The sequence below is a fragment of the Phytophthora cinnamomi genome, assembly GCF_018691715.1.
Source record: "Phytophthora cinnamomi strain GKB4 chromosome Unknown Contig42, whole genome shotgun sequence".
In the NCBI taxonomy this organism is placed as follows: Eukaryota; Oomycota; class Peronosporomycetes; order Peronosporales; family Peronosporaceae; genus Phytophthora; species Phytophthora cinnamomi.
In genome coordinates, this window is record NW_027150975.1 from 136243 (window position 1) to 159482 (window position 23240).

Genomic DNA, 23240 nt, shown 5'->3' on the forward strand with positions numbered 1-23240 from the left:
GGGGCTCTGACAGCCAGCCGCTGCCAACCCTTTCATAGATGATAAACAGTTTTTAGCAGATTTTAGAGGAAGATCAATTTACAAACAATACAGTTCTCATTTTACCTTAAACTACCTACTTGGTGTTTTATTTGATTTATATTATACTTGTGGACTCAAGTATAATTAATTCAAATTATTAATAAACTCCTACGCTTCCTCATACACGTAGCGCGACGTGTAAGCTAAAGTAGTGAGCCAAAGTAGGCCCACTACACCTGGTAGCACTTTGTAGTCCGTCCAACGACCGACTGCTTGACGTTCGTACAGGGTGTACGAACGCGGAGCCGAGAACCCCATGAACACGGAGGTGCCCATGGAGAGCTCCAATACGCCTGCAACGCATGTTGCACGCGCGGACTGCCCCCACCTATCTGACCCAGAGTGGGAGGCCCTGCAACGACTGTCAACAGTCATTGGAGAAGCGGCGATAGCTACGATGCTGCGTACGCTATCGCCGACGGAGCAACATGGTGTTGCTCTGGGGTTCATCATGAAGGAGCAGCGTGATGCTGCTTCCTCAGTGACGGCGTCGTCGGGGACGACACCGCGTGCTCAATCATTAAAATTGAGCGTGAGCAATTATGTAGGAAGAGAGGGAGAGCCTCTCCTCCGATGGCTTGTCGAACTCGACACAGCCATAGCGGCTCGACGTATCGTCGACCCGTTGTCAAAGGTCGCGTTCGCCATGCCCTGCCTTGGCGGACGCGCAAGATGTTGGGCGTATGGACGCCGACTCTCCGATCCGACGTGCTTCAGCACGTACGAAGTATTCAAAAAGGAGCTCAGACAAGCGTTTGAGCCCCCGCAAAACGAGTTCCGGTCGAAGGCAGAGTTCCTCGACCTACAGCAGGGTAAGCATGACGTTCATGCTTACGCGCAGCGCGCACGATACTGGGTCTCAAATATCGTGACTAACCCGATTGACGAGGCGACTAAGGTCGTCACGTTCATGAAAGGACTTAGAGATGGGCCTGTGAAGACCTATCTCTTCCGAGAGTACCCGAGTACCCTCGAAGCTGCAATCACCCTTGCCATGAAAGAAGAGTTTAGCCTGCGGCAGGCTAAACTCCATGTAAACGTACCAAGGCCGCAACCGCGCCCGGTAGCGAGGACGGGAGGTCCGGAACCAATGGACCTCTTGAACGCAACAACTGCTGGTTACCACCAGCAGGGAGGCAACGTGCGATGCTTCCGTTGCGGAAGGATCGGTCACTTTGCACGGGAGGGCACAGCTCCCATGCCCCCTTGGAGGTAGCCGTCGTGGCGATGCTAGGCATCGCCGCGGACCAACAAAAAACGCGAACATCCAGTAGGCGCGGGGCGCCCTACTGGTAATGCAGTCGCGCGTGCCGACATCGGGCACGCAACACTGAGGACTGCAGCCCCCAGTGAGACCAGCTCTCACTGCAAGAAACAAGATGACAGGCCAAACCTAGTCATCTTGAGGTTTACTCGAAGAGAGCGAGTGACTCTCTTCGAGCTTTGGTGGATTCAGGCGCGTCGAACAACTTTGTTCGACTACGAAGCCTGTCGAGACTTGACTTCGAGGAGGTAGATACACCTCGAAGTCTTCTGGAGGTACGACTGGCAACAGGTGTCATCGTAAAGACCGAGAAGCGTGTCGTGAACGTGCGCTTCTCGTACAAACAACGAGTGTTTGTCGAACACTTTATCGTCCTGGACCTGGACGATAAGTTCGACATGGTAATGGGCATGCCGTGGCTTGCACGGCATGATCCGGTGATAGACTGGAAGAAGCGCACGCTCGTGCGCTTCGGCCGCGACAGCGGATCAGAGAGCGATGGCCCTGTTACCGCAGCGCACGCACCAGCAGGTGCGCGCGGCTCACCAGTCGAGACAGCGCTTAATGCCGCTGTCCCGGAATGCCCAAGGGGTGCGCGAGGATGCGCACAAGAGGAATCCACGTCGGCAATGCTGCCGACGTCGGAAGATGAGGATGTGTCGGTTCCGAGAACCAACACTCGCGTTCAAGTACGCATGGGACAGTCCCTGACCCGAAGAGGTCAGGTCGACGACGACGCGTCGACTCCGCCAGTCGACGCACCCTCGGTGATGAGGGGCTCCGCCAATAACTGGCGTCGAGGTGACAAAGGCGTGTCAACTCCGGGAGTTGACGCTGCAAACAGTACGGACGGTTGCAAACGTCCCGTACTGACGCAATTTGTATGCTGTCGTGCAGCCGGGCTGCACGACGAAGCGCCGTGCGATCAAGCCGGGATTGATACCGCGCGCCCGCGGACAGGGTCCGCCGGCGAACAACTGTCCACGGCCGGGCCTGGACCAGAAGAACAACTGTGCGGAGCCGGGCTCCGCACAACAAGAAGACGGCGCAAGCGGAGAACGCTGCGCAAGTCTCGGCCCATGACCGAGACGCAACAAGAGCAGTCTGCTGGGCAGACTGGGGCGGTGACGCCGGACGTCGAGACGCTAAGCGTCTTGACGCGCACCGATACTGGATTCCAGTATCGCGATATGGAACTCGCTAGTCCTCCTCCGACGACGTCGGAGTTGACTTCGTTTCCAGCCATGAGCTGGAAGCGCTTCACGCGCGACTTGCACGATGGACGCATCGAGCAGGTCTGCGTTCTTTCGAACAGCGAAAGAACGGAGAGCGAGAGCGAAGAGCTGATGCAGCTCTTCATGGGGAGTACCACTGAGAGTGAAGACACTCTCAGTGCGAAGACGAAGCGAGAGCGCTTCGAAGAACAAGGTTGGGACTCGCTGAAGTCGAGTCCCTGTTACGAACTGTTGAGGGAGTACAAATACGTACTCCCGGAAGAGATTCCTGCGGAGCTTCCGCAGGATAAGGGTATTCAGCACGAGATTGATCTCGTGCCGGGCACAAAGTACTGTGTCACGCGGCAGTGGCCACTGCCGCAAGAGCAAGTAAAAGCAATCGACGACTTCTTCGAAAGTCGTCGCAAAGCAGGACAAGTGCGGGAATCAAAGTCCCCGCACAGTGCTCCGACGTTCTGTGTCAAGAAGCCACAGGGCGGATGGCGCATCGTTCATGCCTACAACAAGCTGAACGATGCGACGGTACCGGCGCAGACGCCGATACCGCGAAAAGATGTTATCATCGATTCGATGGCCGGGAGCACCGTTTACAGTGCTCTCGACTTGCGAGATGGATTCTATCAAATCCTAATGCGTGAGAGCGATATCCCTCTCACGGCAGTGAGCACGCCAAGCGGCATGGCTGGTAATGCCGCAGGGGCTTAAGAACGCCCCTGCGACCTTCAACAGGTGCGTGACGCACTTGTTGCGCTCGGTGCGCGACTTCGCACCGAGCTACTTCGACGATGTGTTCATCCACAGCCGGGCTGTGGACGGGAAGACCGACGTAGAGATGCACAGGGTGCATCTCCGGAAGCTACTTGAGCTTATGCGAAAGCATAAGCTCTACGCGAACCTAAAGAAGTGTATCTTCGGGGCGAGCGAGATACCCGTCCTCGGGTGTCTCGTAGGAAAGAATGGTGTTCGCCCTGACCCAGAAAAGGTCAGAGTGATTAACGAATGGCCAACGCCTTCAAGTGTCAAGGAACTGAGGCAGTTCCTTGGCTTGACCACGTGCTTTTGCAAGTACGTGGATGATTACGCGGGCAAGATCCGCCCGCTGTCACAACTTCTTAAGAAAGAAGCTGTGTGGAATTGGACACCCGATTGCCAGAAGGCATTTGATGCAGTCAAGCGGGGCTTGACTGAGGCGCCGATCTTGGCAGTGGCTGACCAAGATCGCCCATTTCACGTAGGGTGTGACGCATCCGATTTCGCGATCGGATGCGCGTTGATGCAGCACGATCACGAGGGCCGTGATCGTGTCGTGTACTACCAATCGCGTCAGCTGAAACCAGCTGAGCGCAACTACCCGGTGCATGACAAGGAACTCCTTGCCATGAAGTACGCACTCGCAAAGTTCCGAGTGTATTTGCTTGGAAGTAGACCATTTGTGGTTTACACCGACCATGCTTCACTGTGCACCGCAGTGAAGTCGCCACACATATCACAGAGAATGGCGAGATGGCTCTCATTCTTTGCGGCATATAACTTCCGGGTCGAATACAAACCCGGAAGATTGAATGTAGTGGCCGACGTGTTATCCCGTCGGCCGGACTACGCAGAAGCTGCTGACGTCAATGCCATTGACGTCATGCGATCGAGCAAACCCACATCGTCTCTGTTGGGCGATGTGAAGGCCGCGTACGCGCACGACGCGGACACGAAGCTCTTGTTGGCCTATGGCACAACACCTTCTGACAAGGCTCGTCAGAAGTTGCCCAAACACCTTCGTGCGCGTGCACACCGATATCGGGTGCACGACGGACTACTGCTTTATAATGCAGTCGACGACAACGCGGATCGCGTTGTCGTGCCGAATGACCATGACCTGCGACTCAGGATCATGTACGAATATCATGATGCCCCGACTGCGGGACATCTCGGACGTGAGAAGACATACGTCCTTCTCACGCGCGACTTCTACTGGCATCACCAGTATAAGTGGGTGCGCAAGTACATCCGTGCTTGCGAGGTATGCCAACGCGTAGAGCCTGCGCCATTCGCGCAGGCTCCGTTACAGTCACTACCGACTCCGTCGGAGTGTTGGAAGTCCATGTCTTTGGACTTCATCTTTGGTCTTCCCCCGGACAGCGGAGGGAATACCGGTGTTGTGGTCTTCGTCGACCGCTTCAGCAAGATGGTACATCTTGCTGCGGTGCCGGCAGAAGTGACCGCGAAGCAGACGGCCCGTCTGTTCGTCGACATGGTGTTCAAACACCATGGCATGCCGACCGACATCGTGTCGGACAGAGACCCGCGCTTCACAGCGCACCTGTGGCAAGAAGTGTTTACACTTCTTGGGAGCCAGCTTTCCATGTCTACTGCGGATCATCCGCAGACGGACGGTCAAACCGAGCGCGTGAATCGCGTGCTCGTCGATATGTTGAAGAGCTACGCTCACTCGTTTCAATACTGGAGCGAGTGTTTGTCGATGGCAGAATTCGCCATCAACAACTCGGTGCATGCCTCGACCGGGCATACACCGTTCTACGTGAATGCCATGCGGCATCCACGTCTACCGCGTTTACTCGGAGTGATGGCTCCCACTTTAAGTGGGGGAGGATCTACGACTACAAAACAGCAGCTCCAGAAACCGCTGACAATTGCACAGTGGCAGCTGCAACAATGGACAAACTACATGAGTCTGCGCAGGGCGCAGACTCCCCCACCAACAAGGCCAACGACCACGGGTCTGCGCAGGGCGCAGACACCGCAAAGAACCACGCAGAGGCCGGGCCTCTAGCGGAGAGCGAGCTGAATGACTTCAGCTCGGATGCAATCAGTTTCATCACCAAAAGACAAGCCGTAATTCGGTTTGTCCAAGACACAATAGCAGCTTCTGTTGATCAACAGAAGCTGAACGCAGACAATGTGGGCAGAGGCAACACAAATGAATTTAAAGTTGATTCATTAGTTTTGTTAGCTACACAAAACCTGCCCAAACATGCAGTTTCGGATTTCGGAGCAAGCAAGCTTGCTCCGCGCTTCATCGGGCCGTTCACTGTGTTGGCACGGCATGGCAACGCATACACGCTAGACATACCGTCTAGCATGCGCCTCCATCCGACCTTTTACGTCGGGCGGCTGAAGCCATACCTGCAGCACGAGCCATCTAGCTCGGCTGACCCGAAGCCTCGGCAGGAGCCGAGGCAGAAGCGGAAGCCTTGGCCTCGGCAACGAGCAGCGTCTCCTCCAGCGCGCGGACGCGCTGGAGCAACCCCTTCATCTGGGTCCCCAGCTCGACCTGGATATTCGAGGCGGTCTGCGAGACCGTCGCGACTTGGGCCTTCTGGTTCGCAAGCTCCTGTTTCAGGGCGGCGAACTCAGCGCCCTGCAGACGCTCCACGGCGGTCACCCGGTCGTGGAGAGGCGCATACTGATCAGCTCGGGGCTGATCATACCCGGGGCGTGTTCCCACCCCCGCCACCGCCGATCCGTGACGCCCGCGGCTCAACCCGCTGGATTGTTGAGCAGATTGTTGACCATAGTATCCCGAAAACGAACCCTCAAGGGGCTCGTTTTCGTATTCGTTGGAGAGGATTTCCTCCCCATCGAGATACATGGGAGCCGCGGAACGTCTTGCTGGAGGACGTTCCGGAAATGGTGAGGGCGTACGAGGAGCAGTACGCGCTGGCGCAGCGGAAGTAATACGAGCACTGCGATCATCGCCAGCGCCCGAACCCTCACGTGCTAAGAACTTAGCACGGAGCACTTGGAGACTTTCGGGCACACGGAACGACGTGTACCCGTTCAGGTCGCGGTCGCTCAAGCGGACCGCGCCTGGGAAGCACCTCGTGCACTGACAGCCCTCGGGCACAGCGCACGGCACATTTGCCTCCTCAGCAGCAACATGAAGTTGCTCCAGCTTTCCCCGCTTCGAGTACGTCTCGAAGCGATCACGCGCTTGCTTAATCCGATCGCGGTACGCGCTCGGCCTCTTGTTGAAGTTTTCAACAAAGGCGTTCCAACTTTGACAAAGTACCTGCCATTCGGGCACTTTGCTGCGAGAAGATGTCTTCTTGCTTTGAAACCATCGGAGCTCATGAAAGAGTCCGATGTAGTAATCGCGCCTTTGATGCATTTCCGCATCAAAGTGCAGTTCGGCAGCCACAGCGTCATCTTTGATGGCGCTGCATACGTACAGCGGCACCTCATCCGGAGGTACCGAGTTCCCATATCGGTCCGCGATCTCGGACGCGGACGGCATCCATGGATCGCGCGCTGCAGGCGCAGCGCGCGGAGTACTGAGAGCCCCAGCGGAAGCGAGTGGGGTATCGCTCTCAGCTCGCGAACGCTTCGAGCTCGAAGCGTCCGATTCGTCCCCTTCACGCGGGCGAATGTTCTTCACATGAGGATCGAGCGATTCGCTCGACACTGAGTCTTTACGCTTTGAGGGCGAGTCCTCCTCGCCCTCCATATCCTCATCGTCGTCGTCGAGGTCGACGACGTCCCCATACTTCGCCTTCTGGCGTTCGAAGTAGTCGTCGATGGAGAGATGACTCCCCACCGACTTCGAGGTCTTCTTCGGAGGCGCGCTCATCGTTGAATGAGCGTGGATTTCTTCTCCAAACGCGGAAAAATTGACGAATGGTCAATTCCGAAGATTGACGTGCGGAGACCCCGCGCGTCTAACCTTAAGGGGGGGGGGGTGTAACGGGGTTGCACGTACAAGTGCCTGCAAGCCACTTGTGAATTTAAAAGATAGGTTATCTGTTAAAAGTTTTGGCTACTTCCTCACCGTGGTCTAAGACACACCAATGGATACATTGAAGTGGACCACCACAATGAGTGGTCCACACATACCCAAAAGATCGTATTGGTAGAAAGCAGCATCTTTCTACCAATCAGAGACATGCATATTAGCGGGGCTCTGACAGCCAGCCGCTGCCAACCCTTTCATAGATGATAAACAGTTTTTAGCAGATTTTAGAGGAAGATCAATTTACAAACAATACAGTTCTCATTTTACCTTAAACTACCTACTTGGAGTCTTGTCTAAGTTAAATTATATTTGTGTATTCAAATATAATTAACCTAAGTAATTACTAAGTACTTACGCTTCCTCATACACGTTGCGCAACGTGTAATCTAAAGTAGTGAGTCAAGTTAGACCCACTTCAGATCCAATACAATTATAAATCCGCGATTTTCTATCAACATCCCTGTTTTAGTCTGCTACATAGTGTTTATTATAAAGTTCGGCAGGATAGAGGCTTGAATAATATCCTACGTAAATCTGGGTTACCAAAATGATGGAATACGTTAAATCATACAGGTCATACATGGTACACCACTCGCGTGTAAATATGTTTTACTGCACCGGAAATGTGTTACGAATAAAATGAACCGCTTGAGTGTGTCTTGTGCCTCGTTTAAGCTATAGATCGTTAGAAAATGTTAATAGCTCGTGGAGTTACATCTGTCAGAAAAATATCTCCATTTCCGTGCCCCCCGAAATCCCGGATTCTCATGAATTTGTATGCGCCGCTCGCTGGTTTTGTATCAAATCTTCTGCGTTATTGTCTGCGTTTGGAGCAGACAAGTTCGAAAACCCACTTGAGTGGTCGCCATACAAACTGCTGTTATTTCTGGAGTAATCCAGAATGCTCAAGAATTTGTCTGCGTCGGCGCAGACAAATAGTACCGTAAAAGTCGCAATTTTGACTGTAGGATACCGTCGCATGTTATGCGGTCCTTAAGCTGTGCAATGACATTTGTATTTCCGAAGAGTGCGTTCTGACGAAGAGGATGGTTTGAATGCAATGTGCACGATAGAGAATCATGGTGGTAAACAAGTGATGCGAGCAAAATTCTTCAGTGCGTAGCAATCGTGTCGGTAGAGAAGAAAAACATCGCGAAATTGCATTTGGAATAGTAGCATCGACATCGGAAAAGAATGGAGGTAGCATAGCGAAGCCGGTGTCTTCACATAGTAATCCGCCAACGTATCGACCCACAATCATATCGCCGGCAGCTTCATACCGAGTGTATCTATCCTGAACGCCTGGAAGAGTCTACTCGGCTCTTATGCCGCTGCGAAAGGCCCTCCGTTGGAAGGTGATACATATGTGGCAGAACCTTTACGAGCCGACTGTGTTCCAATAGCTATGTAGCAACATAGATGGTCGATGAAAGAATATGACAAATTTCTGGTACAAATGGATTAGCGTAAACGTGTCGGGCGTCGCGAGGCCGTGAGTCATCTTGGTCATTCTTCATGTGCCCAAAACGAATGGCTAAAGAGTCTCCCCCCTTGACCTATATGACCAGAACGGATTGATGCCGAATTTCCAGCTCTGCGCATTAGATTCCAATTGATCAGTAGAAAAGTATAGGCAAACACGAGCTCGGTATTCCCATGTTGCAGCATAGACAGACAGAGGTGTCAAAGCACCGAAAAAGGCAGTGGTTATTTTCCCTCGGTTACTTTCACACCACTGTTGTGGTTGCGGCGAGCAACAGTCCGCTTCAATCCCTTAAAAAAATACAGTCAAGCCAGCGGCGAACTCCACACTCATTAAACGTCCATAGGCACGGTATAAGTGAAACAAATTGGAGCACATGGCTCCAGTTACGGTGGAAATATACCACCGTCTTCTTACCTATAACGTTACCGCTGTTGGAGTCAACTTGGCTGGTGACGTCGCAACGATCATTCAACGTGGTCCTGGTGCTCATGGTGGGCGTGCCTCTTCATAGTCTCCACAGCACTAAAGATTCACTTCAATTAGGTACGAGCAGACAAAACGCAGACAAATTCTTGCTACATATGATTTTATTTGGAGCGTGTGACCTCAATACTTTTTCAACTGTAACATATTGTATATTGTCGGAAAGCTCGTGTAAAACTCAATCGAACTAGAGTTGATTTAGCTTTCTACGAGTGTTTTTAGCTTTTGAATTTTAGATGTTTGGTTTTGTACGAATTCTGATTGGTCAACTTTAAACGTGATTATCTCGAAAACTCCAAATGGTGGCTAAGCATTAGCACAGTCTCAAATCGTACTGTATTTGTCGTCAAATATTGATGACAGTATTAATAAACCGTGGCAACAGTGCTGTATATTTAGGCGTACCATTCTTCAAGTTGTGTCGGTTGTTCTTGCTTGGTGAAGCATGCACGCGGCATTACGAATCGAGTAGGTGGACTGGCAGGAAGCGAGCGTGTCACATGTATCTGTCGCGTGTGGCGGCCACTCATGCCCAACTTCGTATGCGCATACAGCTGTAAGATGTTGCCCATGACCACAAACTCACCCTTTCACCCGATGCCAGTGAGCGAACTCCTCTGAGTACAGGCACTGCTGCAGCGTCTCCATCACGAAGTCCAGATCCTCGTCCTCCGAGATCGTAACCCGCAGATCTCGCGTACCTCAGGTGCATCTTGGTCTTCTCGGGGCCCCACAGCTCGTTGTACTGCAACGCCAGCTCACCTGTCGTCGGGTGCGTCACCACGACGGGGGGAGTGTGCACAAACTCGTACCGCTTGAAGAGGTACAGCATTCGAGCGAGATTTTCTTGAGGCGCTCCACGGCAGCGACGAAAAGCTCGTGATGATCATGCTGACGTTCTGCTATGGTCTTCTTGTTGATCATGCCACCGTACAGGAATCGCTCTAGCTTCGTGGAGCGCCGCGGCGCCACCACCACCATCGGTAGTGACGGCATCACGAGCGACAACCACGTCAGCATCGTCGCGCGCTGCAAGGAGCCATACGGGAGGAAGTTTCGCCGCCGGATGTGCTCGAGAACTGGATGTACTGGCAGTGCGACACCAACAGCTCAACGAAGGAGCATGTCTGCACATTGGCATTCATTTTTGTGTAGTACATGGTTTGGCAGATAAATAGAGGAAAATAGTTAATCGGCAGAGTTGTGGAAAATAGAATTGCTATTGAATTATTGACAAGACTGTCAATTACAATAATTGATTGTGCGGAGGTCTCGATTGGCAATCACAATCCAGAGTCTACTCTTTGATCCCTGCGCACGGCTTCAGCTGCAATCTGGCAGGGAAACAAGCAGCCGCAAGTCAAAAGAACAGACGTTAGCTACCAGCTAGCTTTTCTTGAATTTCTGGCTGCTTCAGAATGCGAGACGAGGGAAATTTGGGCTAAATTGTTGGGATAGAAGGTAAGCTAGTACGATTACAAAAGCAAACGAATAGAAATGCACCTCATCAGTAAGCGAAGTTATAAATTACAATATTTTGTATTCAAGATTGTTGAGATTGCAATAATTGATACGATCTGGGCGCTCAATCAATAAACAATCTACATGAACATTACAGCCCTGGATAATTGCATTCGCTGGAGCAGCGTTCTTGCAAATAGAGGTTTTGCGGAACAGCACTTAGCTGAAACATAAAATTAGTTATACTATAGAGTGATACTTTTTGAGTATTTTTTGGTATTATTTATTACGTTAGAAAAGAACTGTACGTGTCTAAACTTTCTAAAATTGAATATAACGCGGGCTTCTCAAAATAAGACGTCGTATTATGTTACAGGTTACAAGTAGAACGGGTGTTCTAATAAGTAGTTTCTCCGCATCCACCGAGCCCACCCATGACCCAGCACACCACGCTTCTTTTTGGTGCCAACCGCTGCACCAGCTCGGAGTTCCAGCCGGCGCTCGCTCGGTGGCGGCTGTGGAACGCTCGACATCACGCGTTGAAGATGGCGCACGCAAAACAGCAGTTCGGGTCGACGCAAAAGAAACGCGAAGCAGTATGCTGGACGCTCTTGATTGTCGTAGCACTGAAATCTACCGGGTGCAAAACCCGATACTGTAGTCGACGGCGCTCAGCCTGACGACAGGGAAGCAGCCGTCCTCTCGGTGCGATCGCTCTCGACGCACCCAGTGCCGCACGGTAGAATCCGAGACGCCGCTACAGTGGACTCGTCCCGCCCAGCGCTATCTACGACCACTTCTGCTAATACCACCACCCATAGCTTCTCCCGTTGCATTTTGCATTACTGGTATTGCTGCATACGCGACAACCACCAGTGGGGTGCATTACTGAGTTGGGGTGGAGGCTCATAATAATGCCATATTGCGCTGCGCTCTCGGCTGTGCGCTCCCGGGTGGCTGGCTGCCCGGTATCTAGCCCAGCGAGCAGCATACCGGCGATCCTGTAATCGACACCCGTCGCCACGAGCGATCTTCTCGACCGTCGACGGGCCAACCAAGCGACCCGATCTCCCGACTTCAAGCTGGGTTTGTCCAAAAAAGCACTTTTTTTAGCGGTTCGGCAGAAAAAACACGTTAAACGCCCGCAGCAAAGACGACGCTTCGGGCCGCGCGTTTATTGCAGCCTGCAGCCGATGGAGAAGCAGGATGACCGGGACGGTCTGGGCCCCACAGCCAGAGGCAGCGGCACTTCCGCTTTTGACCCGACGAGCGCCGCCTCCTGATCCGTTTGGGGTTCCTGGACGCCGCCTCCGCCTGATTTCTTCGTTCCGCGCCATGTCCACCGCCGCCATCGCGTGGATGTCGCCCATGGCGCCGCTGCCGCAGCTCGCGGCCTCGGAGGACCCGGCCGAGAACTCGAGGCAGGTGCTCAAGGCGCTCAAGTGCGTGGCCTTCTCCAGCAAGCAGGTGGGCGAGCTGCTGCGCCGCCGCCGCGAGCGCCTGGCGCGCCGCCTGCAGGCCGTGGCCGACGAGACGGAGCTGCTGCGCGCGCACATCGTGGAGAACGTGCTGGGCCAGCGCCAGCGCGCCGAGCAGCTGGCCGAGCTGCGCGACGACCTGGAGCAGGCGCAGACGCTGGCGCACGCCGAGCTGCTCAAGGACCTGGCGGACGAGCTCAAGCTGCTGCGCCGCGAGGACCAGCGCGAGCGCGTGCTGCTCGGCAACCTCAAGCGCACGCTGCGCTCCCGCGTGCGCGCGCTCAAGACGCTGCAGCAGCTCAAGGGCGCGGCCGACGAGGCCGTCGTGGTCTTCAACTGCAAGCACAACCTCATCCAGTCCATGGTGGCCACGTGCGCCAAGACCACCTTCCTCTCGGCCTCCGAGCTCGGCTACGAGGAGGAGGGCTACGACGACGACGAGAGCGAGGACGCCGACGCCCAGTGCAGCAGCGCCGGAGAGAGCGACTACGACCTCTCGGGCTTCGCGGACGGCGACGACATGGACGTGGACGCCGACTACCCCAAGCTGCGGGTGGCGCAGCCGGACGAGGACGGCAAGGACGGCAAGGACGAGGTGGGGGAGCTCTCGAGCGTCAGCGCCTGGTCCTTCGAGAGCGACTCCCAGGCCAGCTCGTCCGCCAAGGACAGTCGGCGCCGCTCAGTTTCCTTCGGCCCCTTGCCGCTGGCGAACCTGGCCGAGGAGGACGTCGACATGGGGGCTTCGTCTCCGCGGTCACCACCGCTGACGTTGGAGGAGCTGAGTGATGGAGAGCACGACGGGGAAGATAGACGCAGCAGCGAGTGATCGCCGCGGTTTTGACTATTTGACTACAGCATCAGTCGAGTGAGGGCACTCTTATAAGGAGTACCGTTGGGGACGGACTTCCGACATGCGTGTGCTTGATGGTGCACGGGTGCTACCTACGACCTTCGGTGCGCTAGTGCTGGTCGACCAGCAAACAAGTGAAGCATCGTGGCTTGTAAATATACTTTATGTTGTGCGTGAATCATAAGCAGCCCGTATGCTATCATGACCGCCCTACAAATTGTTCTCCTACCGTTTTTTTAGTTGGGGGGTTTCACCGGCGTTGTCTGTATGATTTTGCTCAAATGCTCATGTGGATTTGAATCAACAACACATAGTCGCACAAAATGACTTTCCACCCTATGATAAGTGTAACGTAAAGTCATAAGGTAAAGATTGGTGTTTCTAATGAACGAATTTGCAGTCACCGCTGCAGACATTGAAATGTTAAGACGGCTGAATGGATGTCACTCACGACTCAGGATAAAAATTCTAGGAGCCGAGACACCTCAAAGACTCTACAAGAACTTTTTGTCGACATACCACTGAGACTTGTAGTCGTCGCCCAGGATGTCCGTAATGGGCACGGCAGCATCCAACTGTCCGCTGAAGGACACACGCTCGTCGGTGGCCGCACCGGGGCCACGGTTGTTGAACTCCTTGAAGTACACGTTGCCCGTGTTGTTGTCCTTGTTCCATTTCTGCCATCCCTGCGGGTTGATGACATCGCCGAGCTCGCTGTTCTGGAAAACGACGCGAGCGTACGGGAACCACGGACGGCCGAGGTAAGCCGCTGACTTGTTGTAGTGGCCGAACACGCGGGCGTTGTTAATAACATACTCGGACAGGTTCGAGCTGTTGCCATTGCCGTTGGCGGTGATGGAACCGTTGCCAATCGACTCGATGTCGCAGGACTCGAACCAAGACTTCGACAGGAGACCAAAGATGAAGTCAACGGCACCATTGATGTACGACTTGGCATACAGCTGAGGGCCCTTGTTGGCACACAGGGTATCCTGGTAACCTGGCATGGAAAAAAGTTTCGTTAGCTACGCGAAAACAGTGCATCTCGATTCCGAAACAAAAACAAAACGAACCTGTCATGTTGCAGGCGTAGAAGCCGTGCTTGGGGCCGTCAACGTAGACGGCGATCGCCTGGCCGAGGTTCTTGATCTTCGGCTCGGGGTTGGCGACGTTGAGGTTGTACACCCTTGTGCCATTCTTCGACCTGAAGAGCATAGTGCTAACCAGTTGGTTGAGCGATCCAGTCGTGTTGGCCGGGAGATCCTTCTGTGCCATCGAGTGCGTGATGGTCACCTGGTTGTGAGCGTACGACTGCGTGTTGCACGTGTAGCCCTGCAGCACGATTGGGCCATTGAATCTGGGGACCACGACTTGCTCCTGATAGACACCCGGGAACACGAAGAGCGTGTGCTCCGCCGTCGTATTGGGGATATTGGCCACACCCTCAGAGACGGTCTTGTAGCTGCCGGGGTGTGCGCCGGTGGCATCGACGACGATAGCACCCTTCGGGGGCCGTACTCGCGCGTTCAGTCCGCTGCACTTGACACCGCCTCCGGCTCCGGCGAGAGCACCCGACGCGAGGGTAGCGAGAAGCACGAGAGGAGCGAAGAATTGCATTGTCCGTCGAGTCGACTTGAGCAGCGAACAGAAAAACAAAAAGTGAACTGGTACAAAACGTTTCTTTCGTACAGCTTCAGCAAGCGAAGACCACTGTCGGAGTGTGTGGATGGCAGTGTTCGTTTACGGTATCCGCAGAGCTTCGTTGCGCCGTTGCGTTGGCCATATCTACGCTTATGCCCATCTTGTGAGCGGATGTCGAGCAATATCATTGAACGGATGTGTGCTTTCTGTAAGGATTGAACGGAAGAGAGCTCTCTGAAGATTGTACTTGCGCTTCCGTCTCAGGATAGAATGGAAGTGGACCATAATTTCGATTGTATTTGGGTCGACGTGTGCTTCTGGCGCTGCAGCTGCGATCTAGTCGCGAGATTGGGGCGCCGTTAGTAGTACAAGATTGGTCTTACTTTTGACTCATTACCATAAGCTTACCATGCACGAGTGCGTGACGCCGAACAGCTGCATGATGCGATTGCACCAGCGGCTTTTGTGTGTGTTACTGAGATCATCGGACGCATCATGTTCGCTTCATCGATAACCGGCCGAGTTGATCGCTCGATTGTTCAATTGGACGACTGCTGCGACTTAGCTGGCGGTCTTCGACGACAGCAGTTTCTTCGTGTGGATGGATGTGCTCTTTGCTTTTCGAACGCAAAGGACCGAAGTCACTACACTGTACGCCGGGCACAGCTCTCCAACTTTAGTGCAGAAGGTAATGCCTGGTTAGTCGTTGCATCAACAAAATTGGAGGCACAAGCAACGCTTGAGACGAGGAGACGGAATATCTTGTGCGCTTCTTTCACCGCGCTGCGGTGACCGCAATACGTAACGTGTGCTCTAGCCGGGAACGTACAATCGATATATCGTATGCAACGCACTGTGCAGTGTACAACTTGTTTGCACCCACCAAGCTGCTCCGTGCTACAGTGTATGCGGTTTAGGCCTGGCAAATGTATTTGAGACTTCTGCATAATCTTCAATTTGAAGCCATTATATCCAACACATGTACGGCCATACCTACGCAGAGGCTTCCCCTGAGGCAGTGATCCCTAGGATACTATCTTACGGAGGATAACCAACAACTACAATCCATAATTGCGCTGCGCATGAAGATTGAAACATACATTATGGCAACTCTAAAGGGCAACGAATCCATTATGCATCAACCTTCTCTTTAGACGCAGTGACGACTGTTGTGATCGACTAAAACAAGCGGTTAACCTTGAGAAAGAGCACTGCACAGGTGGCATGGATTGCCGAAGAGGCCTTCACCTTGCTAAACAGCCTCTCAACAGCGTTCGACGTAGGGGGGTGTACGGAACGAGCGGATAGTTGCGTACACACGGGGGTAAATCAGTCAAAGTGATTACCTTGCAGTAAATTTACCTTGAAGCTTGGTTTGGCGCTTAAGGGCAAATAGTAGTATCTGAAATATATTATGGATTTCAACTGCTATGATCAATCAATTATGGGAGGCTTATCTCAAACCAAGGAAACCCACTACGCATCAAGCTATGGCATTTACTAGTACTGTAGTAGTATGAAAACCACCATAGGAATCACTGCTGAGCCGAGGTAATGCCACGCAACGGTCTCGACGACTACAGTACTACTACTACTGGTACTACTACTTAGTTGCCCCATTGGCAAACGCCAGCCCTCTTAAGCTTGCATTTACGACGATGCTACAGCCTCTTTACGTACTACTGCAGCTAGTACCAACGAAAGGATTGGTTGTTCGGAGGCTCATCAGTGCATTCGTCTCTCGAGTTACCGAGAGGATTTCCTCACAAAGATTCAGAGCAGATCTTGGTATTTTTGCGAACATCATTTGAGCCTCGGGCCGCCATCGGGCGAAAATATGCAACAGGAAACGAAAACTATCGGTTGACTCCCGCGCGAGGAGATTGACGAATGAGCTCAAGCCAGCCGCTTGCGCCTTTGGCGGGACACGCAACAGCCAATCATTTTTGCTGCCGAATATAAAGTGTCTCTTCACGCTAAACTAGGCTGTCGACTTTAAATTAGCAATAACTCACCGTAAATTCGATCCTATCGGTTTTCGCGGGGCTTTAAGCGCGTCGTTTCATAACGGATCATAATGGGACGTGGCTGTTCGCCTCGGGCAGCGCAAGGCAGCTTACTCTCGAAAAAGATCTGAGCGACTCGTCGTGCCCGCACCTGAAGACCGCCGCAAGAATGGGCCTGCTGAACCTGCTGCGCAAGCTCAAGAAGGACGACAGCGAGGCGCGCATCCTGGTGCTGGGGCTGGACAACGGCGGCAAGACCACCATCCTCAAGAAGCTCTCGGAGGAGGACATCAGCCACATCATGCCCACGCAGGGCTTCAACGTCAAGAGCCTGCAGGTGGACGGCTTCAAGCTCAACATGTGGGACATCGGCGGCCAGAAGACCATCCGCCCGTACTGGCGGAACTACTACGAGCAGACCGACGCCCTGGTGCGGCTGCAATCCATCAATTAGTTGCTGGCCTTGGTGGTTAATTAACTGGGTTTTTTCATATTTTGCTGTAGATCTACGTGATCGACAGCGCCGACCGCCGCCGCCTGGAGGAGACGGGCATGGAGCTCGTGACGCTGCTGGAAGAGGAGAAGCTCTCCAACGTGCCGATCCTCGTGTTCGCCAACAAGCAGGACCTGCTGAACGCGCTGCCCTCGGGCGAGATCTCCACGGCTCTCAACCTGGCCACCATCCGCGATCGCACGTGGCACATCCAGGCCTGCTCGGCCAAGACGGGCGAGGGTCTGCAAGAAGGAATGGAGTGGATAGTCAACACAATGAGCACTGGACGGGAGGCCAAGTAAGATGCTGAAGGTCGAACCGCAGCACGGCCCGTTGACCACACGGTGAAACCGTGCGAACCGCCGTCGCCTTCACATATCAACCTGCTTAATGATCACTTACGCACTGCAGATAGGCAATCAGCGACCAGCCAGCTATTGCACGCACTCGTGCTGCGACTATCTATCTGTAAGGTATCATCAATAATGCCTTTGAACGATACATGTAACACCTCGTGTAGGTTTTTGGCATGTGGACACCAACGCACTCCACGACTTTATTAGAGGTTGTTTTTGTGTCGAGCATTCGGGTGTCTTTCACCTGAGTAGACCCTGGTGCTACTTGCATTCGCAGGCACTCGCTTAGGCCTCGAACTCAACGCCAATCTTGACCTGCTCCGCCTGTGCGACAATGTCGGCGATCTTGACGGCCTTCTCGGCGGCGTCCTCCAGGTCGTCGGCCACAATCATCTTGATGCCCGACTCGGCGATAATCTTACGCGCGGGCTCCACGTTGGTGCCCTGCAGACGGATGATGACCGGCTTCTTCAGGCCCAGGTCCTTGGCAGCGGCCACGATACCGGCGGCGATCACATCGCAGCGCATGATACCGCCGAAGATGTTGACCAGGATCGACTTGACCTGGTCGTCGCCGTCCAGGATCTCGAAGGCCTTCTTCACCTGCTCCTCGGTGGCACCTCCGCCCACGTCCAGGAAGTTGGCGGGCGAGCCGCCGTACAGCGAGATGATGTCCATGGTAGCCATGGCCAGACCGGCGCCGTTCACGAGGCAGCCGATGTTGCCGTCCAGGCCGATGTAGTTCAGATCGTAGGCGCTGGCCTCGACCTCACGCGGGTCCTCCTGGGTCTTGTCGCGCTTGGCGAAGATCTCCTTGTGGCGGAAGGCGGCGTTGTCGTCATAGTTGAGCTTGGCGTCGCAGGCGAAGATCTCGCCCTCGCGGGTCTCGGCCAGCGGGTTGATTTCCACGAGCGTGGCGTCCACGCCGATGAACATGTTGTACAGGTTCTTGATCTGCGTCTCGAGCTTGTTCAGGACGTCGCCCTCGCCGCCCAGCGCCTTGGCGAGGCGCGTGACCTGCGCGTCCGTGGGTCCCGTCGCGATGTCGACGTTCTCCTTGAAGATGAGCTCGGGCGTGGCCTCGGCCACGTCCTCGATGGAGGTTCCGCCGGCGGGCGAGGCCACCATAACGGGGCCCTGCGACGCGCGGTCCATGAGGATCGAGAAGTACATCTCTCGGCGCATCCACACGCGCTCCATGAGGAAGACCTTGGCCACCTCGATGCCCTTCTCGCCCGTCTGCTTGGTCACGAGCGTCTCGCCCAGCATCTTCTTGGCGAAGTCCTCGGCCTGCTCCGGCCTGGTGCACATGTGCACGCCGCCCTTGAAGCCGTTCTTGAACGTGCCGAGGCCGCGGCCGCCCGTGAGCGCCTGCGCCTTGATCACCACGTCCACGCCCTCTGTAAAAAAAAAATAAAAAAAAAATATTTTTGTTAAACAAAAAATCCTCCTGGACGTCTATGCACATTGCAAGGCAAGGGGAGATTCCCCCTCCCCCCTCCCTCTAGTGATATTGCTATTGGCACGCACCACGGTCGCCGCGGATCTTGCTGAAGGCGGCCTTGGCCTCGGCCGGCGTGTCGGCCGGGATGCCCTGCGGCGTGGCGACGCCGAAGCCCTTCATGATCTCCAGCGACTGGAACTCGTGCAGGTTGAGGCGACGCACCTGCGCGCTCTGGCGCGCGGGCAGCGACAGCAGCTGGGGGTTACGCAGCACGCGGCCGAACATGGCGGAGACTCTAGCGACGGACGGACGTGCGGGTGGCTGGAGGCGGCTCGGGAAATGATACCGGTACCAGGCGCTTCTTGGCCCCACAACGCGGGGAGCTCAATTCGGCGCGGCCACGGTACGCGTGTCCCGGGATTTATTGTGGTCGAGCTTCCCCGCGGTACGGACCTCTATCTTGCGGGTAAAGGGCGGTTGGCGAAACGGCATTGGGCGACATGGGACAGAGAGCGGCGATTGGACGAAATACGCTGGGAGTGGGATCCCTAAACCTTGCGCTTCATACTTGAACTCTGAGGACTGCAGCTTCAAGCACACAAAACGTACACGAATGTTAAACGATACCGGTGATTGGCCGCCGCGCTGTCGGTATTCACCGGGCGTCATGCGCTCAGCGATCGCAGTGCTCGACGCGCGCGGAAGGCGAAAGCGCAGCGAGTTGCAGGCGCCGGGAGCCTGGAAGTTGGTCGAGACGATGGGGCCTGCAGTGATGTTGTCGTGGGCTGGATGAAGCTGGGGTCGTGACCGAGATAGGAGGGAGCAAGGCATTTCTCAGTTCTGGCCGCGGAGGCAATCACCGAGGCGCAAGCACCGCCTGTCAGCACCGACGGGATGCCACTTGAAGCCTCGGGGGCCGAAACTGGCTGGCTTTAGTGTCCTGCAAGCAAGTTTGACACTGTGGAAGTTGAGACCGAGCGGTGCAATCCACGTGAAGGTACTCTTTTCGAGGACCCATGTCTTTCGGTGAAGATGGCTGTATGATCGCTGCAATTCGTGTGTGGGGTTTGGCTTTGGTAGGTTACTCGCTCGTCAGCGAATCACCGACAGTGATTCAGGATGTCAGTCAGGGCAAGGATGGATGTTATCCGTGTGATATCTGTGAACCAGATACACAGCGACCCGTGGGTTCTGGGTTTTCAACATCAGTAGTGAATCGAACTTGGCATTCCCCGCGAGGTCATGCGCGTTCGTCGTGCTCATTGTCCAACTTGCCACGGCCCCACCAGATCAACTCACCAGCTCACGAAGACCGCGATGCAGCTCTCTTTATGCCTCTCCGTTGCTATTACGGCGCTGTCCATGACCACGGGAGACCGTTCCGCGACCGCAACGGAATTCCAAGCCGTTGGCATGTATTCAAGCGCTAGCTGCAAGGGATCGCCTGATTTGCTGACTATGTGGCCGTCGACGAACTGCACGGAGAGTACCGATGGCTGTGAAGAAGCGGAAGACGAATACCAACTCTCCAGCTGCATTTCGGACCAGTACGCGTATACCGCAGAAGCCTACGGAGACGTTCCCTACTTACTGGTGGACATGTACGACGACGATGACTGCGAGACCTACAAGGGCTCGTTCGCGCTGCGTGCAAACGGTGACTGTATCGCGCGTGGAGATCACGCTGTCAAGGTTGTGATGAATATGAATGGGTCGGCGACGGTGACCGAGTACAGTGACGACAGCTGCAGTGACCAAGATATCGTGGAAGGCGACATTGTTGATGCTACCTGGTTCGAGAGCTACACTTGCACCGACGCCGGCTTCGTTTTCTACAACAACGCGTACCCCGGAACGAGCGGCAGTGGCAGCTTAACCACTGCTGAGAGCGGAGCCCTCCACCACTTCAAGTCTCACCTACCAACATACCTGGCTCAGTTGCGGATGTAACGGAGCAATTCATCCATTCCGGTACCGTGATCGGTTTTTCTGAGTAAGAACAAAAACAAAATGAATGTATCCTTCGCACGGCCAAACTAGTACAAGGCAGAATCCTCCGTTAAACTGCCTACAGACAGGTTGGCATTACGATGCAGATCACGCAGTGCTTCTTGCACCTATGGTGCTGGCAATGAGCTCGAAAGCCGGCATTGCTATCGCCATAAAGATTCAAGCAATTGACGTCTATTCAAGTGCTGGCTACAGGGGAACACCCGACTCGCTAAATGTGTTGCAGTCAGTGGACTGCAAAACGAGCAGCGATGAGTGAGCTGAAGCCGAGAACACAAACCACACAGAATACCTAGCTGTCGGTTGGATCTCTGATCCGTACGCGCATGCTGCAGAAGTCTTCGGAGACGTGCCGTACGTGCTGATGGACGTGTTCGCTGACGACAACTGTGGCGTCTACACAGGCTCGTTCGCGCTACGCGCAAACGGCGACTGCCTCGTGCACGGAGAGCACGCGGTCACGGTGGTGATAAACACCAACGGGTCCGCAGTAGTGATTTTCAACGGCGGAAATTTCAGCGAGGATACTAATGACCCTGGCTCAACACAAAACATACCTGCACTACGTATACAGTGACGTTCTCTTGTTCATCTCAACCTTGCCTCGTCACACATTTGCGACGAGGCAAATCGGTAAAACCGGTGTCATTCGGTTCTATACCGGCACGCTCTACTCCTATTCTCGAGGGCCGGTTGAAGAAGTCGCTCGGGCTATGGCGTCGCCCTCGTCCTTCAACGCCACGCTGGCCGTGCTGCTGGCGGCCAAGTACTGCCGCCAGTACCCGCTGTTCCGCTGGCGCGAGGAGGCGCTGCCGGCCATGGGGCGGCGTGCCGAGAAGTACTGTTTTCGCGTGGACATGCTCAATCTGCAGCAGGAGAGCTGCGGCGAGATGCTGCTGGCGTTGCTGCCGGCGCAGCTGAGCCTGCTGGACTTCCAGAAGGAGAACACGCTGTACAAGCTCAAGGCACTGCTCGTCACGCTTAAAGTGCGCGTCTCCGCGGCATTTTACGCCCCATATTGACCCAGATACGAACGATTACACTATTCGAGTTCTGATCTCTGTTTTGTGCCTCTATTGCCTCAGCACCCGTACATCCTACCAGTGCTGGACATCTACTACTCCAAGGAGAAGAAGGCACTGGTGGTGGTGCAGCCATTCACCCCCAGTGGAAGCATCAAGGACCGTATCTACCAGGTGGACAACCCGGCCAAGCCCTACGACGTCAAGTATCGCTTGGAGAACGCCCACCCGCTGCCGCTCAACGAGATCGCCAAGTACTCACGCCAGATCCTGGAGGCCCTGGACGGACTCAGGTCCAAGGGGCTGGTGTGCGACCACCTGAGGTCGACGAATGTCGTCGTGGATGACGGCAACGCCCGACTCGCCGAGATCTACACGCCGCTGCTGGCGATCGACCGGTATAAGGACAGTCGCGAGCTGACGGTGAGTCGTGAGCAGCACATGGACATCGACCTGCTGCTGTTTGGACAGATTCTCTACGAGATGGCCACGGGCATGGAGCTCTTGAGCCCGCTGCCGGAGGAAGGCGTGCTCGAGATGCTGGCGCCGGAGATCGCCGAGGTGCTGGTGGCGATTTTCTACGAGCCGGAGTCGTTGGCGCAGCCAGAGCAAGCCCCGCTTCCCGTGGAGGCGGAAAACATGGGAGCGGAGTTCGATGATAGCGCGTCCGTCAGCACCAGCACCGTGAGTAGCCGCAACAAGAAGCACCTCTTTTTGGTAGACGTCGAGCAGATGCTTGAAGATTTCCCGCTGTTCGCTGCCGCGCGCGATGTGCCGCCGATCCGCACGCTGTTCTCCGGGTTCCGCCTCGACTCCGGCATGAAGAGCACCATCAAGTACAGCATGCGCATCAACGCTAGCCGCAGCCAGGCCCACATCGTGCATTATAACGACCAAGAAGCCCTACTGCGCGCGCGTCAACGCGCGGAGCGCCGCGTGTACGAGGAGAAGGAGAAGCAGCAGCAGCGCATCCAGCAGCTCACGCCCAGCAGGAACCCGGCCAGCAAGGGCAACGCGTATAGCAGCAAGACCATCCCGTCCAGGCGAAAAACCTATCGCGCCGACAGCTTCCGCAAGCACGCGCAGCGCACGCTCTCGCGCCCTGGCAGTAGTAAATCCAACGCCAGCTCCTCCAGTGCCTAACACTAAAACCCTGCATTGAAACACAATTTTATCGTCCACCAAT

General features: G+C 54.8%; 7 protein-coding genes across 7 annotated transcripts; 4 read left to right on the forward strand and 3 right to left on the reverse strand.

Moving 5' to 3' along the window:
- Positions 1-7848: 7848 nt before the first annotated feature.
- Positions 7849-10313, reverse strand: IUM83_14167 (uncharacterized protein; the record flags this gene model as incomplete). The annotated part of the gene is made up of 3 exons (XM_067938892.1): positions 7849-7858; positions 9995-10055; positions 10121-10313. 3 exons carry the CDS (start codon positions 10311-10313, stop codon positions 7849-7851), a joined length of 264 nt encoding a protein of 87 aa, XP_067791107.1.
- Positions 10314-12089: 1776 nt separating this feature from the next.
- On the forward strand, positions 12090-13058 carry IUM83_14168 (uncharacterized protein; the record flags this gene model as incomplete). Its single annotated transcript, XM_067938893.1, has 1 exon — positions 12090-13058. One exon carries the CDS (start codon positions 12090-12092, stop codon positions 13056-13058), a length of 969 nt encoding a protein of 322 aa, XP_067791108.1.
- A 518-nt stretch (positions 13059-13576) lies between these two features.
- IUM83_14169 (Pectin methylesterase) lies at positions 13577-14699 on the reverse strand (the record flags this gene model as incomplete). Its single annotated transcript, XM_067938894.1, has 2 exons — positions 13577-14082; positions 14156-14699. 2 exons carry the CDS (start codon positions 14697-14699, stop codon positions 13577-13579), a joined length of 1050 nt encoding a protein of 349 aa, XP_067791109.1.
- Positions 14700-16898: 2199 nt separating this feature from the next.
- Positions 16899-17524, forward strand: IUM83_14170 (ADP-ribosylation factor-like protein 3; the record flags this gene model as incomplete). The annotated part of the gene is made up of 2 exons (XM_067938895.1): positions 16899-17159; positions 17234-17524. The coding sequence occupies 2 exons, from the start codon at positions 16899-16901 to the stop codon at positions 17522-17524; spliced, it is 552 nt and encodes a 183-aa protein (XP_067791023.1).
- A 339-nt stretch (positions 17525-17863) lies between these two features.
- On the reverse strand, positions 17864-19307 carry IUM83_14171 (succinyl-CoA ligase beta-chain, mitochondrial precursor; the record flags this gene model as incomplete). The annotated part of the gene is made up of 2 exons (XM_067938896.1): positions 17864-18978; positions 19109-19307. 2 exons carry the CDS (start codon positions 19305-19307, stop codon positions 17864-17866), a joined length of 1314 nt encoding a protein of 437 aa, XP_067791022.1.
- Positions 19308-20480: 1173 nt separating this feature from the next.
- On the forward strand, positions 20481-20972 carry IUM83_14172 (TKL protein kinase; the record flags this gene model as incomplete). The annotated part of the gene is made up of 1 exon (XM_067938897.1): positions 20481-20972. One exon carries the CDS (start codon positions 20481-20483, stop codon positions 20970-20972), a length of 492 nt encoding a protein of 163 aa, XP_067791069.1.
- Positions 20973-21745: 773 nt separating this feature from the next.
- On the forward strand, positions 21746-23197 carry IUM83_14173 (SLOB protein kinase; the record flags this gene model as incomplete). Its single annotated transcript, XM_067938898.1, has 2 exons — positions 21746-22018; positions 22118-23197. The coding sequence occupies 2 exons, from the start codon at positions 21746-21748 to the stop codon at positions 23195-23197; spliced, it is 1353 nt and encodes a 450-aa protein (XP_067791100.1).
- Between the last annotated feature and the right edge of the window lie 43 nt (positions 23198-23240).